Source organism: Daphnia pulex, chromosome 10 (assembly GCF_021134715.1).
Source record: "Daphnia pulex isolate KAP4 chromosome 10, ASM2113471v1".
NCBI classification, from domain to species: domain Eukaryota; kingdom Metazoa; phylum Arthropoda; class Branchiopoda; order Diplostraca; family Daphniidae; genus Daphnia; species Daphnia pulex.
In genome coordinates, this window is record NC_060026.1 from 12,456,828 (window position 1) to 12,482,976 (window position 26,149).

The window sequence follows — 26,149 nt, forward strand, 5'->3', positions numbered from 1 at the left end:
GATATCCATTCCGGCTGCCACATTTCCATCGTCTCGATAGTTTTTATACGCACACACAAAACACACACTTTTATTATTATATATTTCTCTCTTTCTTTTTGTCGTGTGTGTGTGTCTGTCCCACCCCCCACATTTTCCTCGGTTGTCCTCGTAAAAGTCGCCTGCACATAAAACTCTCTGGTCGCCTCTTTTCTCTCTCTCTTCTACCGTGAATCGATGATATGTCTCTCTTTTTCTGAATGTTGTGTGTGTACCTATAAGAGCCCGTTTTCTATCACGAAGAAACGGGATAGAGAGTAGTATCTAGCATGTCGTTTATCCGAACGTTTTTCCCGTAATAGGACACTGGGATCCGTTCCTACTCCTCTGTTTAGGAGAGATGGAAACGCTTTTATCAGACCAGAAACGTGTGCAATTTTTGTCTTTACATTCGTCTAATGAAAAGAAGATGATAATCAGATTTTCTCCTTTTTTTTATTCCACGTTTAGTGGTGAGATTGCGTGGGTCAGCAAACATCAAAGGAAAGAGAGAACTTTTTTATTTTTCCTTGCGCGGGATTTTATATTTTTGAATTGAAAAGAAGAAATATTAATAATAATGTAGTTGATGAGATAAAGCACGTTTACACGTTGGTAAATCAAGATAATAATAGCCCTAAATTGTGTGTAAGATGTGTCGGGAAAAAAGGAGAGTAGGTTTCGACGGTAGATTATGACACGCTCGAGAGTTATCTTCTCTCCAACTTCTTTTCAAAATGAAAAAGAGAAGCTCAACTTGTATATATATACAGTATACACTCTCTCCGAGTCACACACACAGAGTCAAGGAAAAGTTGAGATTCGACAGAAAATTCCGCCATGGCCTTTTACGCCTTCTTACTCTTCTCTACCTAATCGATACATACGCATCAACTTTTTCTTTCTTATTTTTTAAAAACTTTTCTGGCTTTTTTTATATTCGCCATTCGTGAATTGAATAGCTGACATTTCCCGGGCCTAAGAATAGACTTTGTAGGAAAAAAGGTAAAAAAGATAAAGAAAGAAGTAAAAAGGGCGAATGAATTTCTAGAAAGTATTTGAGGAATCGCAGGGAAATGATTTGCATGTTTCTTGGAAATTTTTTCGGGTGGGTGGTTAAGAAATTCTTTTGTTTTATATTATTTCATTGAAACCAATGGTACGTGATGCGCCCTATTGACTCTGTAGATTGTTGTATACGTGCTGCGTGTATTATTCCCGCGGGAGCCGTCCCGGTCATTCTTTTTCCACCCTTTAAGAAAGAATTATTTTTTTATTTCTTTTTCTTTTGATTTTATTTCTTGTTTTTTTTTCAACCTTTTTATTTTTTATTATTATTGTTGTTGTTGTTGTTGTTGCGAGTCTTTTCCCCGGCGTTTCCCCTTATCAACCGTCTGTATATTTTTTTTTTGTCGGTTGCACGAAACTTTTGACACGCCGATAATTGGTTGACGTGTTCCATTTCAACTTCTTGTTATTTCTTGATATCTATGCGACTTGCGACTGTTTGTCTGCGTTTGTTGCTACAAAACAAAATGCTGCAGTTGACATGTATCCAACCATCTACCTCCCCCCCCCCTCCTGCGTGAGTGAAACAGAAAACGGAACCCCCCCAAAAAAGGAAATAAGGAAAGAAAAAAGGGATCGGGACTTCCGACTGCTATCCGCAGATGCTGGCTGGTGGGTGGGAGCCACTTGTCATCCCAGTTTCTCTCTCTCTGTAGCTCTAATATCTCCATCTCTCTCTCTCTTTTGGTGTGTGTGTGTGTGTTTGTGACACACACCACACACTGTTGGACGTGCCAGGGAAATGCAAGTGAAAATTGTACGTAACATTTCGCCAGACTTTACGATCCTTTTTTTTTTTTCTTTTTTAAATTTGGCGCCGTGACACAAGTGTGGCCGGAGGGGAGTTGGGTGGATGGGTAGGCAATCGATAGCAATTGTTTGTTTTTCGATAAGATGAAACGGGGAATTAGACCGGAAAAGTGGATAAACAATTTGAACGGTTGGCTACTCCCTGAAAGGTAATTTTTCCCTTTTTTATTCGCCAAAAAAAAAATCAAAAGGTAATTTGAAACGGTCGCATTCCGGGGGCCATACAGCGCAGACATAACAAAAGGAGGTTGGGCTGGGCTGGGGTGGGGTGGGTAGAGAAAGAAGGTGTGGCCGGGAGGATGTCTGGAGATAAAACAAATATGAAACGGGATCCCTCCTGACTTCGTTTCAAAAAAAGGGGATTTTCAAGTGAAACGAACGAGAAAATGGCAATATAACAAACACAAACCCAGTGAAGAGAGAGAGAGAAAGGGGAGGGAGGTCTCATCTAATTGAATCGGCGAGTATATATATAGTCCCATGTATACAGGTTATCTCTCTTCCTTTTTTTCTGGCCCCCACCCTGCGGGTCATTGCGTTCGAGCGGCGGGACTGAACGCGTTCAAATTTGTTGGTTGTTTCTTTCTTTCCTTCTTTCTCCCCTTCAAATAATTTTTTCTTTTTTGGGGGCTTCTCTTTGATTCCTTTGTTTTCCTCTTCCGGCCGAACGAAAGAGACTAAGGGGGATGGAGGGGGGTATGATAGCGAAAATAAGGGCGGGGCCGGTTGGAGTTGACTTTGCCCGGCCAGAAGAAGAAACTCGTCGAGTTAAAAAGGCGGAAGCGATAGGCGAATCGTATACGAAAGTCGCACATATTTATACATGCATACACGCATTTCGTTGTTGCTGCTTCTTCTGTTGTTGTTGCTGTTACGACATGCGTCGGGAATCCGCATCCATCCGTCCATCCATCACCGTGTGCGCGAGTCTAAGGGAAAACATTGAAAATTCGTTCACCGCCAATGACGGCCGTTTCACTCAACTGGCGATCACGATGACTTTTTTCTTTCTCCGTCGGAATTGGCTGTGCGGATAACAATCACGGAACTCAAATGGAAGGAAAACGAGAGAGAGAAAGAGCCGGCCGGCCGGCCCGTCTATAGTTGTAGTATCGCTCGATAAAAACCCACCACGCAATAGAGTAGTACAGGACTCTCTCTCGTTCGGTATAACTCAAATAAAAAGGGAAAAACACACGCGGCCTCCTCCCAACCCGAAAAAAAGAAAAAAGAAATTACACTTAAGAGAACCGAAGAGAGCTGAGCTCTCTCGATCGTTGTTGTTGTCGTTTCCGCCGCAGGAAATCACCGCGACTTGCCCAGTTGCCCCGAATCGGAACTAGTATACTCCCCCCTTCCTCCTTTTTTTTCCTTCTTGTTCCTGGGCAATTGTGAAGGAGGTCCCTCGACCCTCTTGTTGTTGTTTCCCTTTTTCTTAAAAGAAAATAAACCAAACAAAACATGGATCCAATATTGGCGGGAGGTTCAAAATTCTCATTATTCTCTTGGCTGGGATCTCTATAAGCTATAGCCCTGTGCATTCCCGCCTAGCTATCGATTGACGGATGACATATGACACACAAGGACCCCCCACCCACCACATGATAACATCCTTTCTCATACGCACACGTCATAACCGCCCTAGTCGTTACACATATCCCCCCCCCCACACAATAACAACAACAATAATAACAACGTCGAGAAAATGGTTGTGTGTGTCCTGTACAAGGCAAAAGAAAAAGAGAAAACCTTCCGCATCTAAATGCCGACATGAATGAATGATAATCCTCGTTTGTTTTTTTGTTTTTGTGCTTAACAGTTAACAGCTGTGTGTGTGTTTTTTATTGCCCGGTTATTATCGTTTTTGTGTTATTTCTCTGTGCATGTCGTGATCGATTTCCTCCTCCACTCGAGCTGAATCTCGCCCTTTTGCCCCTCTCCCATTAAAAAGGGAAATTGTCTTGACATTTGGCACTCACAAATAAAACACAAAATGCACACACACACACACAGATCCGGGAATCACTGGCAACTCTGCTGCCCCCCCCCCCTCTCTCCCGAAAAGTCGCTACTCTGTTCATTTGAAATATTCAAACGGGGGGAAAACTTTTTTTTACTTCTTTTTATGGTAACAGAGAGATATGTTGGGATAAAGAGCACAGTGTGTATGTGCAGGGAAAATCGAGTCAGCCGATCGATACTCGTGTCTCTCCAGAAGGTTACCTGAAAAAACTTGTGCCAGGTACAATAATTATATTTCCACCGACGTGATCTTCTTCTTTTTCTATCCCAATTCTCTCGTACATCTATGCTCATTTGAACAATGTCTGACTGGTGATTCTCTCATGCACTCGAGACCTAGACGAGACAGTCGCTGAGAGAGAGCGGATGGCCGGTTATGCATGGTGACACAAGGACACAAAGGTGCAGATGGATATATGTCGACGCTGCCTGTGCGCCTGTATATGGTAGTAACCTGTCCGCCGGAATATAATGTCGTTTCCGCACGCAAAGACGCTAGTAGTAGTAGTAGTAGGGTTCCATCGCTTTTTTACTTTCCTCGTATGTGGCAGAGAGAGAGAGAGCAGTTACCTGTGTTAGTTGAGCTGCTGCTGCTGGATCGATCCTGGCAACACACATATGCCTCATCAAAAAAGAAGGAAGGTGGGCAGGTTTGTTCCCCCGCCGGCAGCAATTTCAAACCGTGTGTGTTCTCTTCTATGCGGAATAATGTGCGTCGGTGTGTGTGTGTTGTACACGGTGTAGTTATGCAACGCCCACTCGCCAGGAAGGAAAAAAAAGGAGCAATCAAATTTGCAATTGAGAGAATAAGAAAATAAAGAGGATCGAACTGCGCAAGTCAATCGACAGCTTAAAAATGTCCCAAACATTTTCGCTCGTATTTGCACATTCTCAAATGTTAGAATGATCCAAAGTTGAGAGAGTTGTTTAAACAAAAATCCTCGTTTACTCGGTTGCCCGGGAGATGTTTGAAAGGTTTCGCCAGGGATCGCAATAAGACTGGCTGTTGTGTATAACGACCGTTGGACGGGAATTTCGTTGTTTCTCCCAATTAGGACGGTTGCTAGTGACGATGTTGGGATTCCTGTTGTCGACCCCAAAGTTTTCAACTATACCCCCCCACCACAACCTGAACCCTATATAGTTTGAATGAATTTGGATTCTTTTTTGGGTGGGGGGTTTGTGTGATTTTTTTATTTTTGAAATGTCAAACTGGCAAATGGCTCTAACGTTAATGTATTCTGAAATTTGGCCCGCCAGATGATCGAATTAGTAGCAGCATCCATTATAATCAAGCCGGACAGATTGCTGTGGCGGTGCTGGGCGGTGACGGCGTCCATCCTGTTGGTTCTTCCGCTGTCGGCCACCGCCGTCGGACTTGTCCACCCCGGTAAGTCAATGTTTATCGTCTGTCCATTTTCTCTTCCCCATCGCGAAACTCGCCCAGATCCCTCGCCCTTGTTGTTTAACTAGGATGACAATTAAATGCCATTGGAATATAGTGCTGTTTGTTGTTAACGGGCACATTTCAAATGGCGGCCAACGCTCCCGATTGACGTGGAACGACACAAACGGCCGTCGTCGTCTTCGTCTTACGGCGCGGAGTAAAATAAAAAAAGGCCCCGCCGGAAGTAAAAAACTTTTTTCTTTCGTTTTTATAACGAGCCATCTTGTTAAAAAAAATTTGACAAGTTCTGTGAGCTTTCGGCTGGGATGCCCGCCAGCCTTTAGTGAAGATGGTTCTTCCTTCTTCTTCTTCTCAAATAAATTTCTTTTGGAGAAATTGAAAAACTTTTTAAAAAGTAAGAAAAATGTGTCGACCTGAATTTTTTAAAAAAGTCAAATTGATTGAAATGAACAGGGTGCGAGTGCGTGGAGTATAGCAGCACGTTCGGCCAGCCGTTTGGCCAATTTACCAGTCCAGATTTCCCGAAACCCTACGACCCGGGCATTGGCTGCGTCTTGTACACGTTCACGGCCCCGGTCCCACCTGCGCCGTCGTCGGTTGGCGGAACAATCGCCTCATCGTGGATCGTCGAATTGACCATCACCAGTCTCAACTTACCACAAACTGCCACGTAAGTTTTATCATCATCTTCATTTTCTTCTTCCGGCGAAAATGCACGAAAGTTTTTTTTTACTCCTTGACGGGACTTATTCCCGGTCCTTCTTCCGGTTGGTCCACACATCCGCTGGATAAAAAATAAAGTTTGGCGGGTGGGACGGAAGAGAAACTGCTGCTCTCGCCGCTGTGCAAATATCGGATTATGCATAAAGTACCAACACATCAAAGAGCTCTGGCCGAAATAAAACAAACAAGGCACCCCCCTTCCTCTCTCCCCTGTGAAACGACGATGTCGACCGACGAGGTTATAATACGAGTTTATCGATCGACCAGTCGTGTCGCAATTCAAAGTCTCTGCTCTGCTCTGCTGGGCTGCCGGGCTCTTTGAGAGAGAACTCGTCTCCGTACGTCACATGATTCACCGAACTTTGTCGTCTGCCGATTGTCCGCTCTACCGCGTCGCCGCTGCGCCTCTTTTTTCTCTCTCCCCCAGTTTCCACTTGACGGGCCCGTATATTCCTAAAAAGAGGATCTTGTCTTCCTTACTCTCTTTCTCTCTATCCTTTCATCATCTCTTTTATTATTGTTCCATCATCTTGAAAATGATCTTCTTCTTCTTCTTTTACAATGTCTCCGATAGAGTAACAACTGACGGCTGGTCTGTCTAGCCAAAGAATAAGGATCATCTAGACATTTTCTTCTTTTGTGTAGACTTTCTTACGTCACGTTGTACCGTTCACGGTGTGTGGGGGGTAAGAAGATTTGGACTCGGATGGTAAACCGACACTCCCCCTACCCACCCGACTATGGCACCGCGCACCGCCATACTTCAATCAAATTGAGTCGAGCGACTTGAGCTCTCCGTTGCCGACGACTTCTTCTAGCTCTGTAATGAGCAGCTATAAACTAACGTCTAAAAATGTCACTCGGATAATCTGACTCGACGGCCCAAAAGGGTGTGTGGGAGGTGACTTTGTGTGTGTAGGAGCTGTTCATCATCTCACAATGGGGGCGACGTGCTGGATCGGCAAGTGTAGACTAAGGAGCGAGTGGAGGAGAAAAAAAGGGGTCGACAATTTAAGTGGCTCCTTGTTTTTCTTTCTCTTTTTCACCACGGAAAACAAAAGAAAGTTTCCATCATATTGTGGGGGCTGGTTGTGTTCATAGGTGGGTGGGAGTAGACCATGTTGTCGGGTGGGGGAGGGAGTCTTGATGGGAAAATATCAGAACCAAACTATACAAAAAAAGTAGATCCATCTTGCTTTTAGATATATATAGACGGTGCTGTGTGCGTGATTCTGGATGTCTATTCGTATGTCGTGTAATTCGTCTGGCCGGCTTCCAGTACCAACCCCGAAAAGAGGAGTTGGAGTAGGGGGGGGGGAGCAAAGGTCCCTTTTATTTTTCTATTTCTACAAGAATCTTGTGAGAGCTCATCAACTGGAGAACATAGGAACGAGAGAACCCCACATTAGATTGTGATGAGATTTATCGCCGGCCGGCAGTTTATTATTCGTTGCGGTCTGAAAAGCATCAACATTTGTCGCGACATAATGGCCCGTGTCTGTCCATAGCTTTTCTTCCCCCCTATCAAAGAATCTATCTAGGACACAGGAGCTAGGATCCCCCCTTTTTTTACTGTGTAGGATTATTAGTCACCCTCCTTCGTCCTCCTCCCAGGAGATTTGTAGGAGAAGAATTGTCAATCAATTGACTGTAATCTCTTTGTTTATGGGTTTATTCTCTTTCTCCTTCTGATTGAGGTGCTGGTTCCGCCCCATTTTTATGCAAAATGAAAATCCCAGCGAAGGAATATATAATCAAACGATATCGTCGGCCAGCTGCTGTCCGGCTTATTTATATCGATCGTAGAGACGTGAAAGTCATCAGCGTCGTCATTTTACCCCCCCCCCCCCAGTTTGCCTCTTTTTTTATTTGATTTCTTTAAAAAAGATCCTATAAATGGATCCTATTTTCTCTTGGTTGTATAGATGTCCGTATTGTTCTCTCTAGCTCCTTGGCGTGTGTGTGTTTTTTTGGCTCCTTTCCTTATAGCTCCTTCGCAAAGCTGATTCTACTCTCTTGGATGTGTTTGTGTGCGCTGAGGGAAGAACTTTAGCCATTACCATCTGTTTCGATGTATCCATGCAGATGGTAGATGGTAGAAAAAAAGGCAAAGGAGGAGGACCTTCTCTCTCAAAAAATAGGAGCGACTCTGTGAGACGGTGGGCGTTGACTATGACGACGAAAGCTCTTCTTCTTCTTCTTTAAAGAAGATATATATATGTATGTATAAATATATGTATCTATGCGCCCCGTATCCACCAACTCCAACTCCGATCGATATAGAAAATCACGGTACGCGGGCCGGCTCCTATCCTTTTGTGTGTGTGTGTGTCAGCTTCCATCTATCACGGTGAGAAATATATACCCCAGCCGAGAGATATATATCACATCTCTCTCTATCGAACGGAGAGGTTTCAAGTTGTAGGTCCATCAGCTGTTTTTTTTTTTTCTTCTTGGTAATTGATTGCCCTTTTTTGGCCAACTGCGTTTCACGGAAAAAATCGATGCTTATCTATTTCGGTTGATTTTTGTTAGATAGGGTTGGTTGATTTCTTTTGATAGCCAGGACATATGATCGTCTATGAAATGTGTGTCTTTTTTGTGCCTGGCCCTGGAGGATGTCTAGGAGAGAACACAACTAAAAGGCTTTCTTCTTCCACACACAAGATCCTCCTCCAATTCTTCTGCTCGTCACTTGATCTCTTGTGTGTGGGTCTTGTCTGTCGAGCTCCAGTGTTCAGACTTTTTTTATTTTTATCCAGAAGAATAAGAGAGAAGTGTAGTAGTAGTGGATAGAGTTTCATTGACTCGAGCTCCGTCTCTCTGTATAGGTCTGTAGGCAGGCAGGCATAAAAGAGGATCTGGCTAGAATGTTTATCGTCACAAAACAAGATCTTACCCGACCATCTAAAAAATCATCTTATCGATCCTAGCGCCTGGCGGGCTTTTTGAATCGACTTAAGAAAGAATAGTTTGGCCTATTTTTTGATCGCTTATAAGCGAATAATTTGAGACCGGCTGTTAACTTTTGATTTGATTTGTTTGGGAGTATTTTTTTTGTTGGTCGGGTCGGTCAGTATTATTCCCCCCACCATTTTGAGCGATGGGTATACGCGTCCAGATAAATAAATGGGCCAATAATGGGTCCCGCAAACGAGTCGGATGTTTTGACCACGTCCATACCGTCTGGAGTATAGAAATCTCTTTTGCTGTTAGCCCCTGGTAATAATAATAACATGGCGGGAATCCAAATGCAATTTGAATGATGGGACTCGAAAAGAAAAGGAAAAAGATGAAGGGGAAAAGAAGAGATAGGCAAACCGACAAAGATGAATCGATCCGTCCGCCGTCCGTTTTTCTAGTTTGGCTCCGTGATCCGTTATGGTTTTCTTGTTTGTTTGTTTATTTTCTTAGCCCTGCGGTTATTGTTGTTGTTGCCGTTTTGATTCATTGCGCAGCACAGGCGTAGCTGCAGAAAGCAGTTCCCGTGTTACATATCATTCTGTGGGTCGAGAAGTCCATCAGCGAAATCTGCGCACATTCCAGTAGTAGACTAGTAGTGTAGTACAGCTCTTGCATGTTGACTTTTGGCAAACAGACAGAGCCCCAGCTTCCAGATCATAATAACAAGAGATCCTTCCGGACATTATATGCCGTTCCGTCGTCGTATTAGGGACCGTCGGAAACTGCTTTCGTGATGGAGCTGGCCGGCTATCGGATGCGAAAACTCTCGAGAAAATGGGGGGCTCGTCATTATCATAAGGGAATACGACAGCCGGGGCTCTCTACTCCTCAACGAAAATGCTCTTAATAGAATTAACGGATGAATTTAATAATCCCCCTTTACATGTTGTACACGCAGCGAAAACTTGCATTAACTTAAAAATAGAAGAGCTGAGCCGGCGCAACCGCACTCAAAACAAGTTCTGTCCATCCCTTTTTTATCAGAGATTCTCCGACTGCTGATCATCTTGAATAGATACAATTAGACCATGTCTAGTCACAGTCACAGGACTTTTTTCTAGCTTTTCCAAAAAGACGTCCAGGCTAACCTTTATCCCCCCCCCCCCTCCCTTTTCTATTTATATATAAATATATATATCTATGTTTGTACGTATTAAAGAATCGAGCCCAACGAATCGCCTTGTCTCCAGGATCCCTGGGTAACTGTAGACCGAGTCGAGTAGATCCTTTTCGGTCCTTTCAAGTCTATTCTGATTCAATTTCGATGATGCCGCGCTGGAGCTCCTGCTATGACGCAAGGCGACGACTTGGGGGGAGAAAAAAGAGAAAAAAGGAATAGAAGAAGAAGAAGAAGAAGATGAGGAGATCCAACTTGATTGAATCATTGTACACTACACTACGTAGACGAGTGCTGAACTGGGTCCAGCAAACGCCCGGCCAAAAAAAAAGAAGAAGATAGAAGGAGGAGGACTGGTCCGTTTTGCCGACCCATCTTCTCTTGACGCAGCGGTTTCAGATTGACGAACGGAAGCAAAAAAAAAAAATACGAATCAGAAAATGGGAGGAAGTTGAATAGGACCGAATAGGACGCAACAGCACCTGGGCGTGTCGCTTCCGATCAAAAGCTCGGAAATTTACCGAGTACTCTTCTTCTTCTTCTACTACTTTTCTCAAAAATAAATAAATAATAGACGAAAGAATTGCGCATGGATATAGGCGAGCGCACAAAAGGTTGTGAAGGGGGGTTGCCTTTTATTTTCTTTTGGCAACAATTGGATTTTCCCTTTTCTGTTGTGTGTTCGCATTGAGTTTCCTCTCCTTTTTTTGTCTGACTCAGTTTCACGCAAAAGGGAGCTTTTCCTCTCTCTCTGGATCGACTGTGCTGTGTACCGTGTAGAGTTTATTCTGGGTCCTCGGTCGTTAACAATTCAAATGATGGCGCCGAGTGAAAGTGTTGGCTTCCGCACTAGTCCGCCGTAATACAGACATTGCCGAGTGTTACGATATATAGTATACGTACACTATACAGTCATCCGTGAAAGTTTCTTGAACAGGCAAATGGCTCTCTACGTTTTAAGTTTAATTTGACGGAAGGGATACTACGGTGCCTACCGTACCCCCGATATTTTACGCCCTTTTCTCTTTTTCTTTATATTCTTCTCTTCCTTTACCTACGAAAGAAAAAGAGAAAAAGGCGCAAAATATCGGGGGTACGGTAGGCACCGTAGTATCCCTTCCGTCAAATTAAACTTAAAACGTAGAGAGCCATTTGCCTGTTCAAGAAACTTTCACGGATGACTGTATACGGCGCGCCCCCGTCTATTCCATTTTCCCAGTCTGGAATATATACACACAGCCGAATGAAGACCTTTAAATTGCGTTTGCCGACGGCTAGACGCTAGAGAGAGAGAGATACTACCGGGTCTTTTACTTCAAAGCCTCTCCCCTCCTTTCCATTCCTGAATAAATGTTAAAATACCCGTTTAATAACGTCTAAACACGGGAGGAAAACACATAGAATACACTGGGGGGAAATGTGTCTAACGTTGGAAACAATCATGAACGTCTGGCGCTCTATATGCGCTCCTTTTTTTATTTTATTTTTATTACGTACTGTAATTGCCATCAAAAGTTAGTACACTGTGTGTGTGTGTACTATCCAGCCCTCCCCCTCCGGTAACGGGGAAATAGATTTTGACGTACATGTATCACGCTTCAATCCAGCGGAGGAAAAAAGAAAGAAGAAAATGTTAACTACTGCATTAAGCAAGGAGCTGGGACGGCTTTGACAGCCCGTCTACTCCAGTTCAACACAGCCATGTGGCCAGTATAGAGTAGTGTGTGTGTGTGTGTGTGTGTGTGTGTACAAGACCTCTCTCCCTGGTGTGAACATAAGCTCCTGTGAATGGGTAAACCTCCTTCTTTTCTACCACCCGCCGTTCTCCCAAAGCTCTGCTCGTATAAATACTAGTGAGGGCCTTTTGTGAGTCGCCTACCCTTTCAATATGTGTCCTGTATTGTAGATATACATACAAACATGTACAGACATACTCCAACCGCTAGAGTTACACATATAGAAAATTCCCTCCTGATACCAGACCGCATAAGGGAGAGAGTGTCGTGTCTGCTGGACGGGATTATTATTACTGAACGGGAAACACGGGGACCCGGGACTCCCTACCCAACCACCCGGTCGAGTGTCAATTTCGATAAACACAAAAGTGATGGAGAGGAAGATAGTACCTTGCACACGTTTCTTGTCGCCGGGGTCGGGTCGATTGTGTCCTACGGTGTACTATTTGATAGCAGGTCAAATATATAATATCAAATGACGTTGGCTGCTGGGGATGTCGAGGAAACGACGGGGAATGTCTGAGGGGACTCTTCCGGTCCGAGTGGGTCGCTGGCATTCACAATATGAAAGATTATTACAGTCGCTTGGGCCAGATGAATGAGGACGGAAAACTTTGTGCGACGTGGGCGGGATGAACGAGCGACGATCGTTTTGTCGGGCGATCTAAAGGATTCGATGCCGTGGAAGAAGAGAAAGAAGAAGAAAAAGTTCCTGGTTCCCAGCGGTGGCAGCACTTGTTGTTGTTGATTGCAACTGGAGCGCCCAGTGTGTGTGTGTGTGCTGATTCGGCTCGTTGTTTGCGTGTTTTTATTGGCCTGTGCCAAACTTTCTTTCCGGGGGAGTAATAGAAAACCCCCAAAAGAAAAAAATACTGGGCTTTCAGATCCGCCATTTGCACCATTTGAGATGACTCCAGGGGAACTCCCCTGGACTCCCCCTGGCAAAAAAAAAAGAAAAAAAAACTTTTTTTTTGGCTTTTTTACTTTTTTTCACAAGATTGATTTATTGATTTATTGGTGTTTTTCTTTTGTTTCTTCAGGTGCGGAGATGGTGATCATTTGTCGTTGTATTTGCACCTGGACCGGGGCGAAGTCAACGAGCGGACGCCGTCCAACGGCCGAGTTTGTTCGATGCCGGCCAAGCGATCGGGCCGCTACGGCAACACTCCGCTGCGCTACTACAGCGCCAAATCCACTTTGGTGCTGGCCTTCCACACTGGGAGCAGACGGCCACCGAGCCAGCCGGGCGTAATAGCGGCGCCAGCCGTCACGGCCAATCAACAGCAGCAACAACACGGGATTATAACGTCGCCAACCGCCGACCACCATGGCGACGGCTCGACTTTTTGGTCTTCCGCCGCCAACGGCAACACCAACAGCAGCAGCCTCGGACCCTACGGTTTCAAGGGCACTTACCGATTCATCCGCAAAAGTAGGACGTCGTTTTGCACTCAATCTGTTTTCCCTCCAGGTTCCATCCGCTCTTCAATCTATCACACAACTGCAAAGATGAAACTTACTGGAAAAAAGAAACGACTGGGCAAATGTTTTTCTCTCTATCCCATTAAAATAAAAAGGGCCGTCAAGTTTTCCTCTCTCCTGGGTTCTATCGATCACTTCTGGTTCCTGGGCACACTGGCAACTTTGGCGAAAATGTCGACGAGTTTGATCGCTTCGTCCGTCAGTCTAACATCGACTTTGCTTCAACTTTACCCCAGCTGCCAGTTCTCTCTCATTCGCTAACGAACTCGACTTAGCCCAGAAAACTCCTCGGCGCCCCGAGTTGACAAAAGGGTCCGGTACACCAAAAGGTGTATATAGTACGGACCCGTAAGGAGGACCGAAAGACCATTATTGTGTGTGTGTGTGCTGGATAGATACCTTCCTTTTCGGCGCCCAGCACCCACCCGTCGTCCAAGTTGTGTGCTCAGACTAGTACTAGTTTAGATATTAAACATCCACGACACGGGATGCTGCTGTCCTGAATCCTGGATCGTTTGTTCTCTCCTCCCTGGGCTGGAAACTTTACGGGATTTTTTTATTTTATTTTATTTTTTATTTGGAGAGCTCAAACTTTTATCTTTTTGTTTGTTTTTTGTTGCATCAACAGGTAAATTCAGGTCGGATGGGCAGAGAATTGCCGGGAGTGCTTGCGATTATCAATTCATCAGTATCGGCGGAGGCGTGTCTGGCGGCAGTAGCGCCATGAGCCGTCACAGCAATCAACAGCAGCAGCAGCCAGCCAACAAATTCTATTCGCCGCTGTATCCGTCGCTGTACCCTGCCCGCTCCAGATGTCTCTATCATTTCTACGGAAGGTAAAATAATGATGTTGCCCAATTTTGCCCGTGACGGGCTCCTACCTATAGCGACTAGCAACACACAGCCAACATCACCCGATTAAAATCCGATTGAAATGCAGTGCGTTGCTGTGGGTGACGCAGAAATCTGTCAACTGCCAGGCCAGATATTTCTACTGTGATTTTCCACTTTCCAGCCCCACGAGGGAAAATAATGTAGCCTTGTTGCCTCGGTGCTGTCGGCGCATTTACTGATTGATATCAACCAGAGTTTATAACGATCATTCGATCTGACAACGGGTAACGAGGCCGAGACAACGAACCCCCTGGCAGCAATTCTAGACGCATCCATTGTGTGTGTATATCCTTTCTTTCTTTTTCTTTTTTTTTTTTTTTTTTTTTTTTTTTACCCTGCCGCTCTGGCGTTTTTTTTTCCCCTTTTTTAGATGTATACGTCGAGGGGGGAGGTTATACAATATACAGTCCCCGCATTTTGATTGCTATTAAAGAACAGTGTGTCGCCTAGGAGCAAGAGCTGCAGATCCCCCCTGCAGGAGCATCAGCTGTTACCATCTTCCCAGTCGGTAGAAGGAGCGCTGTGTATACAATGTCGCCCGGATAGTATATCCCTTTTGGGATAATTATTAGTCACGTTAATAATCTGACATCATCATAGGTTCTTTATCCCAAACAATACTTTGGGAGCCGTCTTCATTTTCTTCATTAGTAACTGATGATGATGATGATGATGATGATGGCAGCCGGGGGGGGGGGGGGGGAATCCTTCCTCTCCCTATCGAAGGGATATACGGCTTGTTCGATTTTCCCACTTTTTTTTGTGGGGCTAATTAAGTCAATTATTACGAAGATGTAATAATGTGACTCTATTTCCATTTGATTAATCTCATTCCCTGTCGGCCTATAGTATTAGAAGACAAGGGGAAAAGGGACAAACTATTCCACGCAGAGGGGACTGAATCAGATATCCTTGGGAGATGTGGAAATTAGGATTCTCCGGAGTGAAAACGGACAATTTTTTTTTTTTTTTTCATTTGTTAGCATTAAATAAAAAAAAAAAAAATCTGAGCCGGAAACGGTTTTCTCAGCAGCCGTCTGTTCACTCACTTCCAACCAACGAATTAACTTGTGTCGTTTGTCTGAGTGTTTCCAGGTACCAGGAACGAGTCAAGATTCACTTCGAGAAACTTATCCTGGGCGACGAAGATGTCAGGTATTCATTAATTAATCGTCACCTTCTCCTACTTCCTGTGTTCGCCCTTTTCTACTTTTGAATTACTTTGTTGTACCATCATACTCATACGATCTGTGAAGGGCGCCCTTAAAAATGTTCAACCCGGAAATGTCAAAGTATTTTCAAAGAAGAAGAAGATTCCGAATGTGTGTAGGACTATGTAGCGTGTGTGGGGTGGGGGTGGTTGGAAGGGGGGAGGGTGGGAAGTTTTAGCTCCCACGCATATTTGTTGTTTCAGGTGCTCCGGAAGCTTCATAGATGGCGACACGTTCCAGTACCTTTTTTGGGGGTGAAAGCAGTGTTCGGAAGATCAATGGCGATTTAAATCGAAAATGATTTAAATCGCGATTTAAATCAACTTGTCTGTGATTTTGATTTTGATCTAAATCACTTTTTTTTTTTTTTTGGGGTGATTTTCTGATTTTAAATCACATTTCCGCAAATAAAAATCATTTTTTACATTTCTGCCGACAGGTGACAGATAACAAAGATTTTGTCAAATTGGCAATATTGCACAACAATTTGTTTCCATATTTTAAACATCGTCTGTCTTATAAATTCTGTCACTTCTGTCAATTCTGTCTTGTCAATTCTGTCATATCATTAATTCAACCATGCCAGGAAGCAAAAATCTATCAAGTGACGAAAAAATTTTTTAAACTATAGTTTCGTGTGATTTAAATCGTGATTTAAATCGCGATTTAAATCAAAATAAAAATCGTGATTGATTGATTGATTTCAAGTTTTTTAAGGTGATTGATTGATTGATTGTGATATTTATTTTTTATTGATTGATTTTGATTTGTTGATTTTGATCTTCCGAACACTGGGTGGAAGGATCGATCCTGTCGGGTTTCTTCCGTGTACCGCTAGATGTCGTACCAAGTCACCCATTTTCCTCCCCCCTTTTTTTGACAGTTGCCTGTGGAGCGAAGATGGCGTTAAAGTCTACGACGGCGGCGACGTCCAATCGCCGGTGATCGCTCACCTGTGCGGAGTGATCCACCACGCCGAGATCTGGTCGTCGTCGCCTTCGCTCCTGGTCGAGTTCTACTCGTCGAATTCGTCGGAGCACACGTTCGAGGGGTTCGAGGCCCGTTACAATTTCCTTCCGGCCGCCAGGGGCTCGGATGAGGAGGACGACATCATCGACGACGACGACGAGGACATGGAAGAGGAGGAAGACGATTTGATGGTCGATCCGCCAGGTGTCACGGCACCGTCCACTTTGCCGGCCCTGATCACAGCGACGCCTATCGTCGTGTCGACAACTCCGTCCAGCACCACCACCAGACGGCGGACAAGTAAAACAAAATTCATTTCATTTCCGCATCGGCACAATCAAACATTTTCAATTGGGGATCCGACAGTTCCAACGACGTCCAGGACGATAACTCTAAGCCGGCCGATTAACACCACAACGACGCCATCGATCCGGAGGGCGGCTCAGACGGCGTCGACACGGCCGACAACCACAACTACAAGAACTCCAACAACAACACCAACAACAACACAACCGACGACGGCCAAATCAACGACAATTACCCCGTCGAAAACGACGAAATCGCCGCCAATTACGGGCGTGACGACGGACAGCAGCGACAACCAGTCCAATCTCGGCTTGGATACCAACTCAAGTAAGCAAGAATTTTTCCCTTTTTGTTTGAAATTAGCGGGTCTTTTGGCGCGCGCCATTATCTCTGCGCACGGAAATAAATGAGGCTCTTAATGAAAAGCCGCCGCTCAGAAACAACAGCAAATTGGCGGTGTCCGCCCCCCTCCGTTTATTGGCCTCGGACAATAATGACTCGGTTGCGTCTTGGTCTGCTATATTGCGTAATCTGTAACAACCGGAAGGGAATGATGATATCTCTCCGGCAACCGCGAGATAAAAAAAAAGTTGCTTTCTATTTACGACGTATTGATTGCTCTCCCCTCGGAACAAAATAGATCCGTCTGAGCTCTATATGTCTTCTCCATTTATTCAGTGCCGCAGAACGATCTTGTATTCGGATCAAAAAAAAAAGAAGAAAAAGGGATCCCTTTGCAAATGGTTGTTGGCGGCTAGCCTAAATGTTCTCCCCACTCCATTCTTCCCTTTTGATTTGCCCTTTTTTTTTGGTCTTTATTCCCTTTCTCTTCCGCGTTTTATTTGCTGTCGGCAGTTGATTACAAGACCCGATTTCCAGCCCCACCCAACCAATACGCGCTACTACTAGAGCAGAGAGAGGGGAAAGATCTAGCGCGAGCCAGCGATTCAATTATTATTCGCCCGATGATGATGATGATGATGACGTCGGCGGAATATTATCAAACGCTTCGGGTGGCGTCGCTGGCGTTTCCCGCTTATTGCTTGCCCCACATCAAAATAGCATAAAGAGCTCAGAGCGGTAGTAGTAGTTGTAGTTGTACTATTGTATTATTATCGAGCACTTGGGTCAGAAATCCCTGTATACAACAATCGCCCGTTTTGAATCTACCCGCCAAGTTTTAAACGCCGAAAGGGGAAATTGAAAAAAACACGCACTGACCGGATATTTAAAAAAAAAGCGGAAATTTCGATAAATTTTCAACTGGTGGAGGCTGTCGAAACGCGTGAGAATATGAAATACGCAAGGATCGAGGAGAAAGTCTTGAAGAAGGAATCAAGCGTTTGTGTTGTGCGATAAAAGCGCTCGTATATAATAAAAATATATGACCTCGTCGACACCAGAAGGGCCGCCCAAACCCGAAGCTTCCTGGATCGAGGAGCCAGATGGGGGACTGGATGTTTATGTATTTATTTGGCGGGATAGAGAGGGGAGGAGGGGTGGGGACATTGAAATATATGGAATCAAATCACGTTGCCTCTTTTTTTTTCTCCCAGTTGCTGAGGATATTATGATTTTGGCAATATCAAGTCAGCTCTTATCTTTATTTATTAGCTTTGACTTTTTTTCGATCAAAAATTCGAGTTTCGCTTTTTTATTTCTTATTCAGGAGATTTGTAAAGTCCTGAAATGTTAGCTCCTGTGTATGACTATTGATATTAACCTGATCGATCAAATCAGATCGATACATTGAGAATATGTTCCGATTGAAATGACCAGTTTTTCCCCCCTTTTTGACAATTTCCTCGTGAGGTATCAAGTGGCTTGGACAATTTCCTCTTCGGTTCCGGGTCGAATATTATTACGGCGTAATAACAACTCTGCGGATGAATTTCATACGGTGTATCTCTCTCTCCGTCCTTAGAAAAAGAAATAGCCAAAACTTGGGTGGGAGTCGACTACCAATCCTGTGGGTGGGTGTGTGTGGAAAGGCCGGGGCAGTAAATGCGATACCGACGGGATCGACAGGGCGTTCACATTTCGAACCGACTCAAATCGAAAGTTTCAACTCGGTTGTGTGGGGAGGGGGAGAAAACGAGACCTTTTGAAAACTCTTGCGATATGTCGTCTGTGCATAGATAACTCGGTCTGGCCCCACAGGCCACAGCGTACAAAAAGCCAATTACTGACTATGACTACTACTACACAGTAACCTGAAATCTGTGATCCATATGTCATATCCCCCCTAAAACTTGAAAATATTTCCAGCCCAGTCGGCGTGGAATAATAGACAGGCCTCTCTCTCTATATATCCTTTAGACGTTCAACTTTTGAAACATTGACATCTCAATTTCTACCAAGTTTATAAAGGGCTAATAATAAACTAACAAGAATCTCCCACCCAAAACAAACACATTTCTATAAATAATATTCTTAAAGTCAATTAAGTTGTATACGCTAGTATTCCCTCATCACTGTGTGCCCAGTCTGTCGTCGTCGTTGGTGGGGGGTAAGGATGATAATAACGTCTATAAGGGCCGGTCCCTCACCGATATCTTTTTTGATCCCCTCTCCCGCGTGCTGCTGGTTGTTTAGTGGACGTTACATGGAATATGACATCCAGCGGATGTGTAAGCTGGCGGCCCCATCATTGCACGCCATGTCGCCTGTCTTTTGCCTCCCAGTCGCCGGAGCTATAACCTTTCCAATAAGTTGTTTCGGTTTGTTGTTGTCCTGCCAAGCTGATCCGACATGTCCCTCCTCGCTCAGCTCTATCTTCTTTTTTTGTTTGGTTGAAAGAGAGAGGAGAGAGAGACTCTTGTTCTTCTATTTTGGATGTCCTCCTTAGCATTCGCCTGACGTCTCTTTCGATCGGTCGGATCTTTGAATTTGAATTTTCGCTTTTGCCAAAAACTTTGTTTTATATTATTATAGTATACGTCGCAACTTTTGAACAAGCTCCAGCGCCAAATTCTCTTGACTTTTGTTGGCTTATACTTAATAAATGCCATCAACTTTAATATGTTTTTTTATTTTGAAAGGCGGGGGGGTTGTTGGACGATGGCACTGAACTATTACCAAAAAATAGCGTCTCACAGCAACGGGGTGGAGTGGGTGAGGCACGGCGAGGAGCCGATGAAAAGATGTTTGATTTCCGTCGTTGATAAAAGATGACTCGATTGCTGGTCTCAATTTTGTCACCGCCGGGACGACTTTGTTGTTGTTGTCGCCCGTACAAAAGGAAATGACGACGAAATAAGCGCTTCATTGTGTAACTCTGTGTGTGTGTGTGTGTGTGTGTCTAAAGAAGAAGATATAGACAAGGTGTTTATGTGCACACCTACGCCTACTGCGTGTGTGTTCGTACCCGGGACAGAAAGAAAACTTGCGCTAGTTTTTTCGCCTTGTGCTATGGCCAACTTATTTTCTTTGGCAAATTGTTTATTCATTTTTTTTTTTGTTGTCGCCTAGAGGTTAAGATGATGAGGGGGGGGGGGGGGGGCTGGCGCTGACACGTTCATTAAGAATAAACGGGGGTCTATTAAGAAGGGCCCTCACGAATGGGCGATAAGGGGGGAACGTGATGACGCGCAAACCCGACCCAATCATTCAATTATTGATCAGGTAAAAAAATAGGGCTGGACGAAAACAGAGAGAGCTAGAGATGAGGGTCTAGTAGACCCACCCGCGCGCGGGTCTGACGTCCGTAATCATCGATTGAAAATCGAGCCCATCCCGAATTTCGGATGGGTCTATGGTCTAACTCCCGGCCCGTTCAATGGACATATAAAATGAAAAGTCCTCGTTCTCTCTGGCGGATTATTCCGCTTCTTCCTTCTTGATGAGGCTCGATTCTCCTTGGAATTAATGAATTTTGGCATTGAATCTAAATACATAATGTATGTGAATAGGAGCCTCCGAAATGTTCCGCCCGGAATACCTCCGCCCCTGCCACCGGAGAGTCGCACAATAATAATACGCTTCATTAGGCAAATAGTAAAGACTCTGCAAGACATTCCCAAAGTCAAGTCGGAGAAAAGATTTTCTTTTTTTTTCTTCTTCTCTTTCCTATCCAATTCGTCGGATCAATTATAGAAATTTTTCTGCTTCTCCTTTTTCCTCCGTATGGATGTGAATCCAAGCCAAAAGAAAAATGATGACAGACATTTTCTCTTTCTTCCAAATGAGATTAAGAGCGAAAAGTTAACGAATGCTGTTTGTCGGATCCGCTGCCATAAAGTCGATTGCTATTAGAATACATTGTATGTAATAATATATATATACTATGTATCTCTCAATGCGTTCTAGGAGAATAATAACGCGAGATGTCACGGTTCGTTGGGTTTTTGGCTCTTTATTTTCGGTTGTTCCTTTCTCTGAAATGAAAAATCAGAGCTGAAAACTTTTGGGATATTTTATCATTTTCGCTTTATCTTCCCCCTCTTCGTTCGTCCACAGAAACCCAAAAAGAAAAAAAGAAAAACATCAAAAGAGTTCACCGTGTCCTAAGTGATTGCCGGGAAGATAAAATATTTAGCGGTCATATTTCCCCTCCTTTGTCTGTGTTCACATACTACCCCCATCTATATACATCGTCGTATAATTAGATGTGTGTATGTGAGGTCAATGGCGGATTTACCAATGTCTTTGACACGCCATCCCAGCCCGTTGTCGAGTCTAAATGACACACGGACACGTGGAATAGCGTGACCAACGCTACACACCTGGAAAACACCGAGAGAGAACCCCAAAAAGAAAAGAAACTAATTAGACCCCGACGACTACTATGTGTGTATATATTTATTTGCGGCTTGTGCTTCTGTTCTATATTATAAATCTCCTAAAAAGAGAAACAAAAAGCAGCTAAAAACAGTTGCTGGACGACTCTCTTTTCTTTTTTTCGGGAGTTGTTTGGCTTTTTGTTTGATATAACATTCTGCAAAGGAAATAAGAGTTGCGTGCGTGTCACGTTCATCAGCCGCCGAGGGACTGTCTTCCTATCTCTCGACACACATACACAACAGTGGTCCCCCCCTCTCTCTCTCTTATATATATTTTCTCGGACCGTCGAATCCCGCGAGCGTGCTAATGCTGACCAAGCCTTATATACACACATATATATATATATACCCCCCAAAACTATCCTCTTTTGCTGGACGAGAGAGAGAGAGAGGGCCGGCTAATGTTCTTTCTTTTATTTTTGGTTTTTTGTTTAGCCTCTTTTGTATTTGCTGGATGGCAGCAGCAGCAGAAGCAGCAGCTTCTCCCCATTTTTTATTCTTTTCTTTTTTTTCTTCTCCCGGTTGTTGTTTACTTTTGTATATATACCCAGAACCATTTTTGTCCGGCCTCCTTTTGGAATGACAATACAATCAAGGGCTCCCAAAAATCCTGGACGGCCGACCCCACCCCAAATGGAGAGAAAAAAGATGTCCAGTTTATAAAGAGAGAGAGAGAGAGTCGAGTGGTTAGTTGGTTCATAGACGCGCTCTACTGCCAACTGTATCCTATATATTCTTTCTTTTCCTATTTTTCCTTTCCCATTATTTGTCTTTTCTTTTCTTTATTGGGTCTGACAGCAGCACTCTCTGCTGTATATTTGATACTCCGTTAGGGGGAAGGAAGTCTGACACGTATATTTTCTTCTTTTTCAAATCGTAAAGAGTCAAGTTTGAAACTCTGTCCGCGGCCCAAAACTTGACACATCCAGCCGGCGTCGTCGCCAAGTAATGGCCTAGTATAGTCCCTTATTCCCGTCCAGTTCTGGCTCAAGGTACTTGTTCACTTCCGCAACCCATCAATAATCACTTCTGCTCTGTCCAGCAGCTCCACTTTCAACGCCCTTACTATTTCACCTTTGCCGCACTTAAAGTTGAAATACTGGACGGGGTCCCTCCAGTCCAGTTAACGTCACATAAATTCAAATGGATATTGAAAATTTCATTGGTAGATGAAATGATATCTATTATCCAATCGGCCGATTAGATTTGTTCACAATTTAACGGCGAAGTTAACACTTGACACTGACAGTTTTGTTGAAATGAAAAACTGAAATAATAACTGTACTTCAAAAATAATATGTTTGAAACAGTTCTTCGTGGCGGCAATAAAGAGTAAAAAGTACAAAATAAAAGATCGCGCGCGCATGGTAGTGGGCGCGCGCGCCACGACGCTCCTGTGTGCTACAGAGAGAACGCATACATACACGTATATATAGTGGTAGAAAAGCCGGGCGAATGAGCCGGGATTTTCCATTTGGTGCCGAGCCGCCGACCCAAGAGCATCTCTCACTTTAATTCAAAAAGTGTCGCGTTTTCAACCTCCCCCAAACAAATTTTCTTGTGAAAAAAGAAAAGGAAACAATATCAAATCATTTTTGATTGACTCGTTTAGAATCTTGTTTAGAATCTCTTGAACGCATTCCGTCAAAAAAGTTCCGTGTTTTTCCGGTTGTTTGTCTTCTTGATTTTGAATTTGGCGCCCAAGTTTATCGGGATCGAATTTCCCGCGCGCGCTATTGTTGTCTTTTTTTCGAAATCAAACTTTTGACGGATCAAAGAGACGAGAGCTGATTGAACAATCGTGTTTGTTCAATCAGACTAATAAGAACCATGAGGAAAATGTGGGTGTCATCGTTCACCATCAGCGCTAATTATTTTCTTCTAGTCCTTCTCTTCCCCGCCGGCCATTTGGCCGCTTCCGTGGCAAAATCATCGTCTAGACGCGGAGGTATATTTCCTTAACCAATTATCTTTCTCTATTTTTTTTTTTTTTTCAAAAAAATCCCCGCTGTTTGTTGTTGATACCGTCGTCCAAGTTATTGACTGGCCGACGGTTCTAATCAAATTATTGAATTATTGGCGGCGCAGTCACGCCGGGGCTTATCGATATATGCTACATGCAGAGTCATAGTGTGTATTTTGTGTGTATATAGTCGCCTTATTATTGTGGTGCTACAGCCGTTGACGTCATCACATATTTTCCCTGTGACTTCACGGCATTTCTCTGACTCTCCCCCCTGAAAAAAACAAAAGAACAAAAATCCGTTTGGACTTTGGGATTATCCCATTGACTTTTTTTTTTTCTATTTGGTCGTTCTCCGTGAAACTCAATTGATTCGGGACTTAGATATCGCCATAACGAAATGCGATATTGCTCCGGGGGGGATTTCCTGTTTATCCTTTTTGCGTTTTAGCCTAGCGGTCGGACTTTTGAAATGGCAATTGAACAAATTCAAGTGCCCAAATGCTTAACATGTGTGAGCTATTAAATGTATCGCATTGCGCTTGATGGGACTGGTGTCTTGTCACCGAGCGTCGCCGGCCCGTATTGTCCGCAAAGAAATCCAATAATAATAACAAGAAAACCCGCAAAAGAGACGGGAAGAAAAAAGAAGAATGAAAGAAAAAGAAGAAGAATAAGAAGAAGAAGGGTCGTTTCACGCCACGTCAGTTCGTTTAATGATGATGATATCATCACCGTCGTCATATCGGATGGATTTCGGGTCCACCCACTCCCCCACGGGAGATCTCCCTCCTCCCATTCGTACTCTTTCTCTTTTTATTTGGTTCATCATGATTGAAATATTAGAAATCCAATCGTGAGCGAATCGATAAGGAATTTCACGCCAGATTGGAAGCGAATGAAAGACATTTTGAAATTTCGCGCCTTCTCTTTTAGTTTCTGCCGGAAATCAAAAGAGAAACGGCAATGAAAAGAAACAAAAGAATGTCGAAATAAAAGACTTTGGCCTTTTCTTCTTTTTTTTCTTCTTATTTTTATTTTTTCCTTCCGTCCTCCCCAACGATCCCTGGCTGGATGGCTGGCTGCTTTTTAGTCAAAAGAAATCCGACAGCCGTGACATGATGGTAATCCGGGCGTCGCGGCGCGTGTTTTGTGTGTCGTCACGATCCGTCCGTCCAGCGCAAGATTGGTAATTATAGACGTCAACAGCAGCAGTAGCAGCAGCAGCTCTCGTATACAGGGGAAACTTTCTCTTTACTAGTCTATATAAGCCGCCGGGGCAATCACCCACCACCGCTATAGTCACACAAAGAATCTAACCCGCGTCTGACGAGTCTCCATGACGACCAAGACGTTTGACGCCAACCGGGCCACCCTCCCCGACCGCCAATTGGAATTGGACTAGTTGTAAAAATAGGACAGAGCTAGCGCCCGATCCGCAATATTAGGTGACACGGTCGTATTATTGCTGGCCGGGCGTAATATCCAGCGATCGGACAACGTCGCCACTTGAAATACGAGGGAGATTCAGCAAAAAGGCGGAGGAGGCGCCCTTATTGTCCAGCTCAGCGCCTGGACACATCAGATAATAATAACAATAACACAGACCAAAAGTCGAGCGAATCCAACGAGTGGCAGTACGACGAGGCACCAGCTCCTCCTGGCTCCTACGCTATCAATTGGTTCAAGTTACTGGGCACTTGACGTGTATAGCCGAGAGACTTCAATAGATCTCGCCACTTTTTTGTCACTTTTTTCCTTCCAGACTCCTTTTTTTTATGTAGGAGGAGCTCCTGGCAGGAGCACTTTTTCCCCAATAGCCCTCTGGCTCCTACATCCCTAGTAAAAATAGACTAGATCAATTTCTGATGATCAAATCGGCCCGTAATATTTTCAATTTGAACCAATACAGTTTCCTAAGTATTTCTCCTATACCTTTAAGGAGCCCCTGGAAGCAATTCGGTTTACTTGCTTATTGGTTCACCTTAGGCTACTACTGCTCCGGTCCGTGTTACACCGTTCGGCATTGACGCAAACGGGTTCGAATGCCAATGGGAATCTATACATAAAGTTACTCTTCGTCTAGAGTTTTGATTCAAGTGCTCTCACCGCAAACCGAGTATAAAAGTTATTCCCCGCCAAATTCAAAAAAAGTAAAAAAGAACTGGTGATCCGCGCAAACTTTTTTCGCTTTCATCGTCCGTGCATGAAAAAACAAACTTGTGCGGCTTCTTTCCTCCCATTCACTTCTTATTCGTTTTTTAATTGATTCCGAGTTGCTTGTTTTTATTTTTTTGGCGTGCGTGTAATTGAATTTAAAACGTTGCCTAAGCTTCTCTCTGCGTTATAAATACGCTGACAACTTCTCGATGTGAGGACTGTTGTTTTATATATTCAACTAATTCGATTGGGAATTTTTTGTCGGGGAGGGTTGGTGGGGGCCAAAAAAAAAAGTTCAACGACGCCTCCATCGGTTGGATTAGGAATCCCGTTTGAGTCGACGTGACATTATCCTGTTTATTTATTTGTTGTTCGAGAAATTTTGTTGAAAATTTTATCGTAGGGGGGGATAAAAGTTGGGCAATTTGATGGCGTGAATTTTGATGGCGAAGAAACGAGCGCTGTTTTGACAAGAGACTGAGAAATCATTAAATATTAGCGGACGACTTTTGGATTA

General features: G+C 44.0%; 1 protein-coding gene across 2 annotated transcripts in view; it reads left to right on the forward strand.

The window, feature by feature from the left end:
• Positions 1-26,149, forward strand: part of LOC124205943 — a 45,074-nt gene that overhangs the window by 7,703 nt on the left and 11,222 nt on the right. For both annotated transcript variants that reach the window (XM_046603539.1, XM_046603540.1), the window contains exons 2-8: positions 5,179-5,308; positions 5,780-5,996; positions 12,907-13,298; positions 13,977-14,184; positions 15,338-15,397; positions 16,337-16,722; positions 16,789-17,055. In XM_046603539.1, coding sequence (XP_046459495.1) covers positions 5,179-5,308; positions 5,780-5,996; positions 12,907-13,298; positions 13,977-14,184; positions 15,338-15,397; positions 16,337-16,722; positions 16,789-17,055 — 1,660 coding nt within the window. The remainder of the gene's footprint in view (positions 1-5,178; positions 5,309-5,779; positions 5,997-12,906; positions 13,299-13,976; positions 14,185-15,337; positions 15,398-16,336; positions 16,723-16,788; positions 17,056-26,149) is intronic.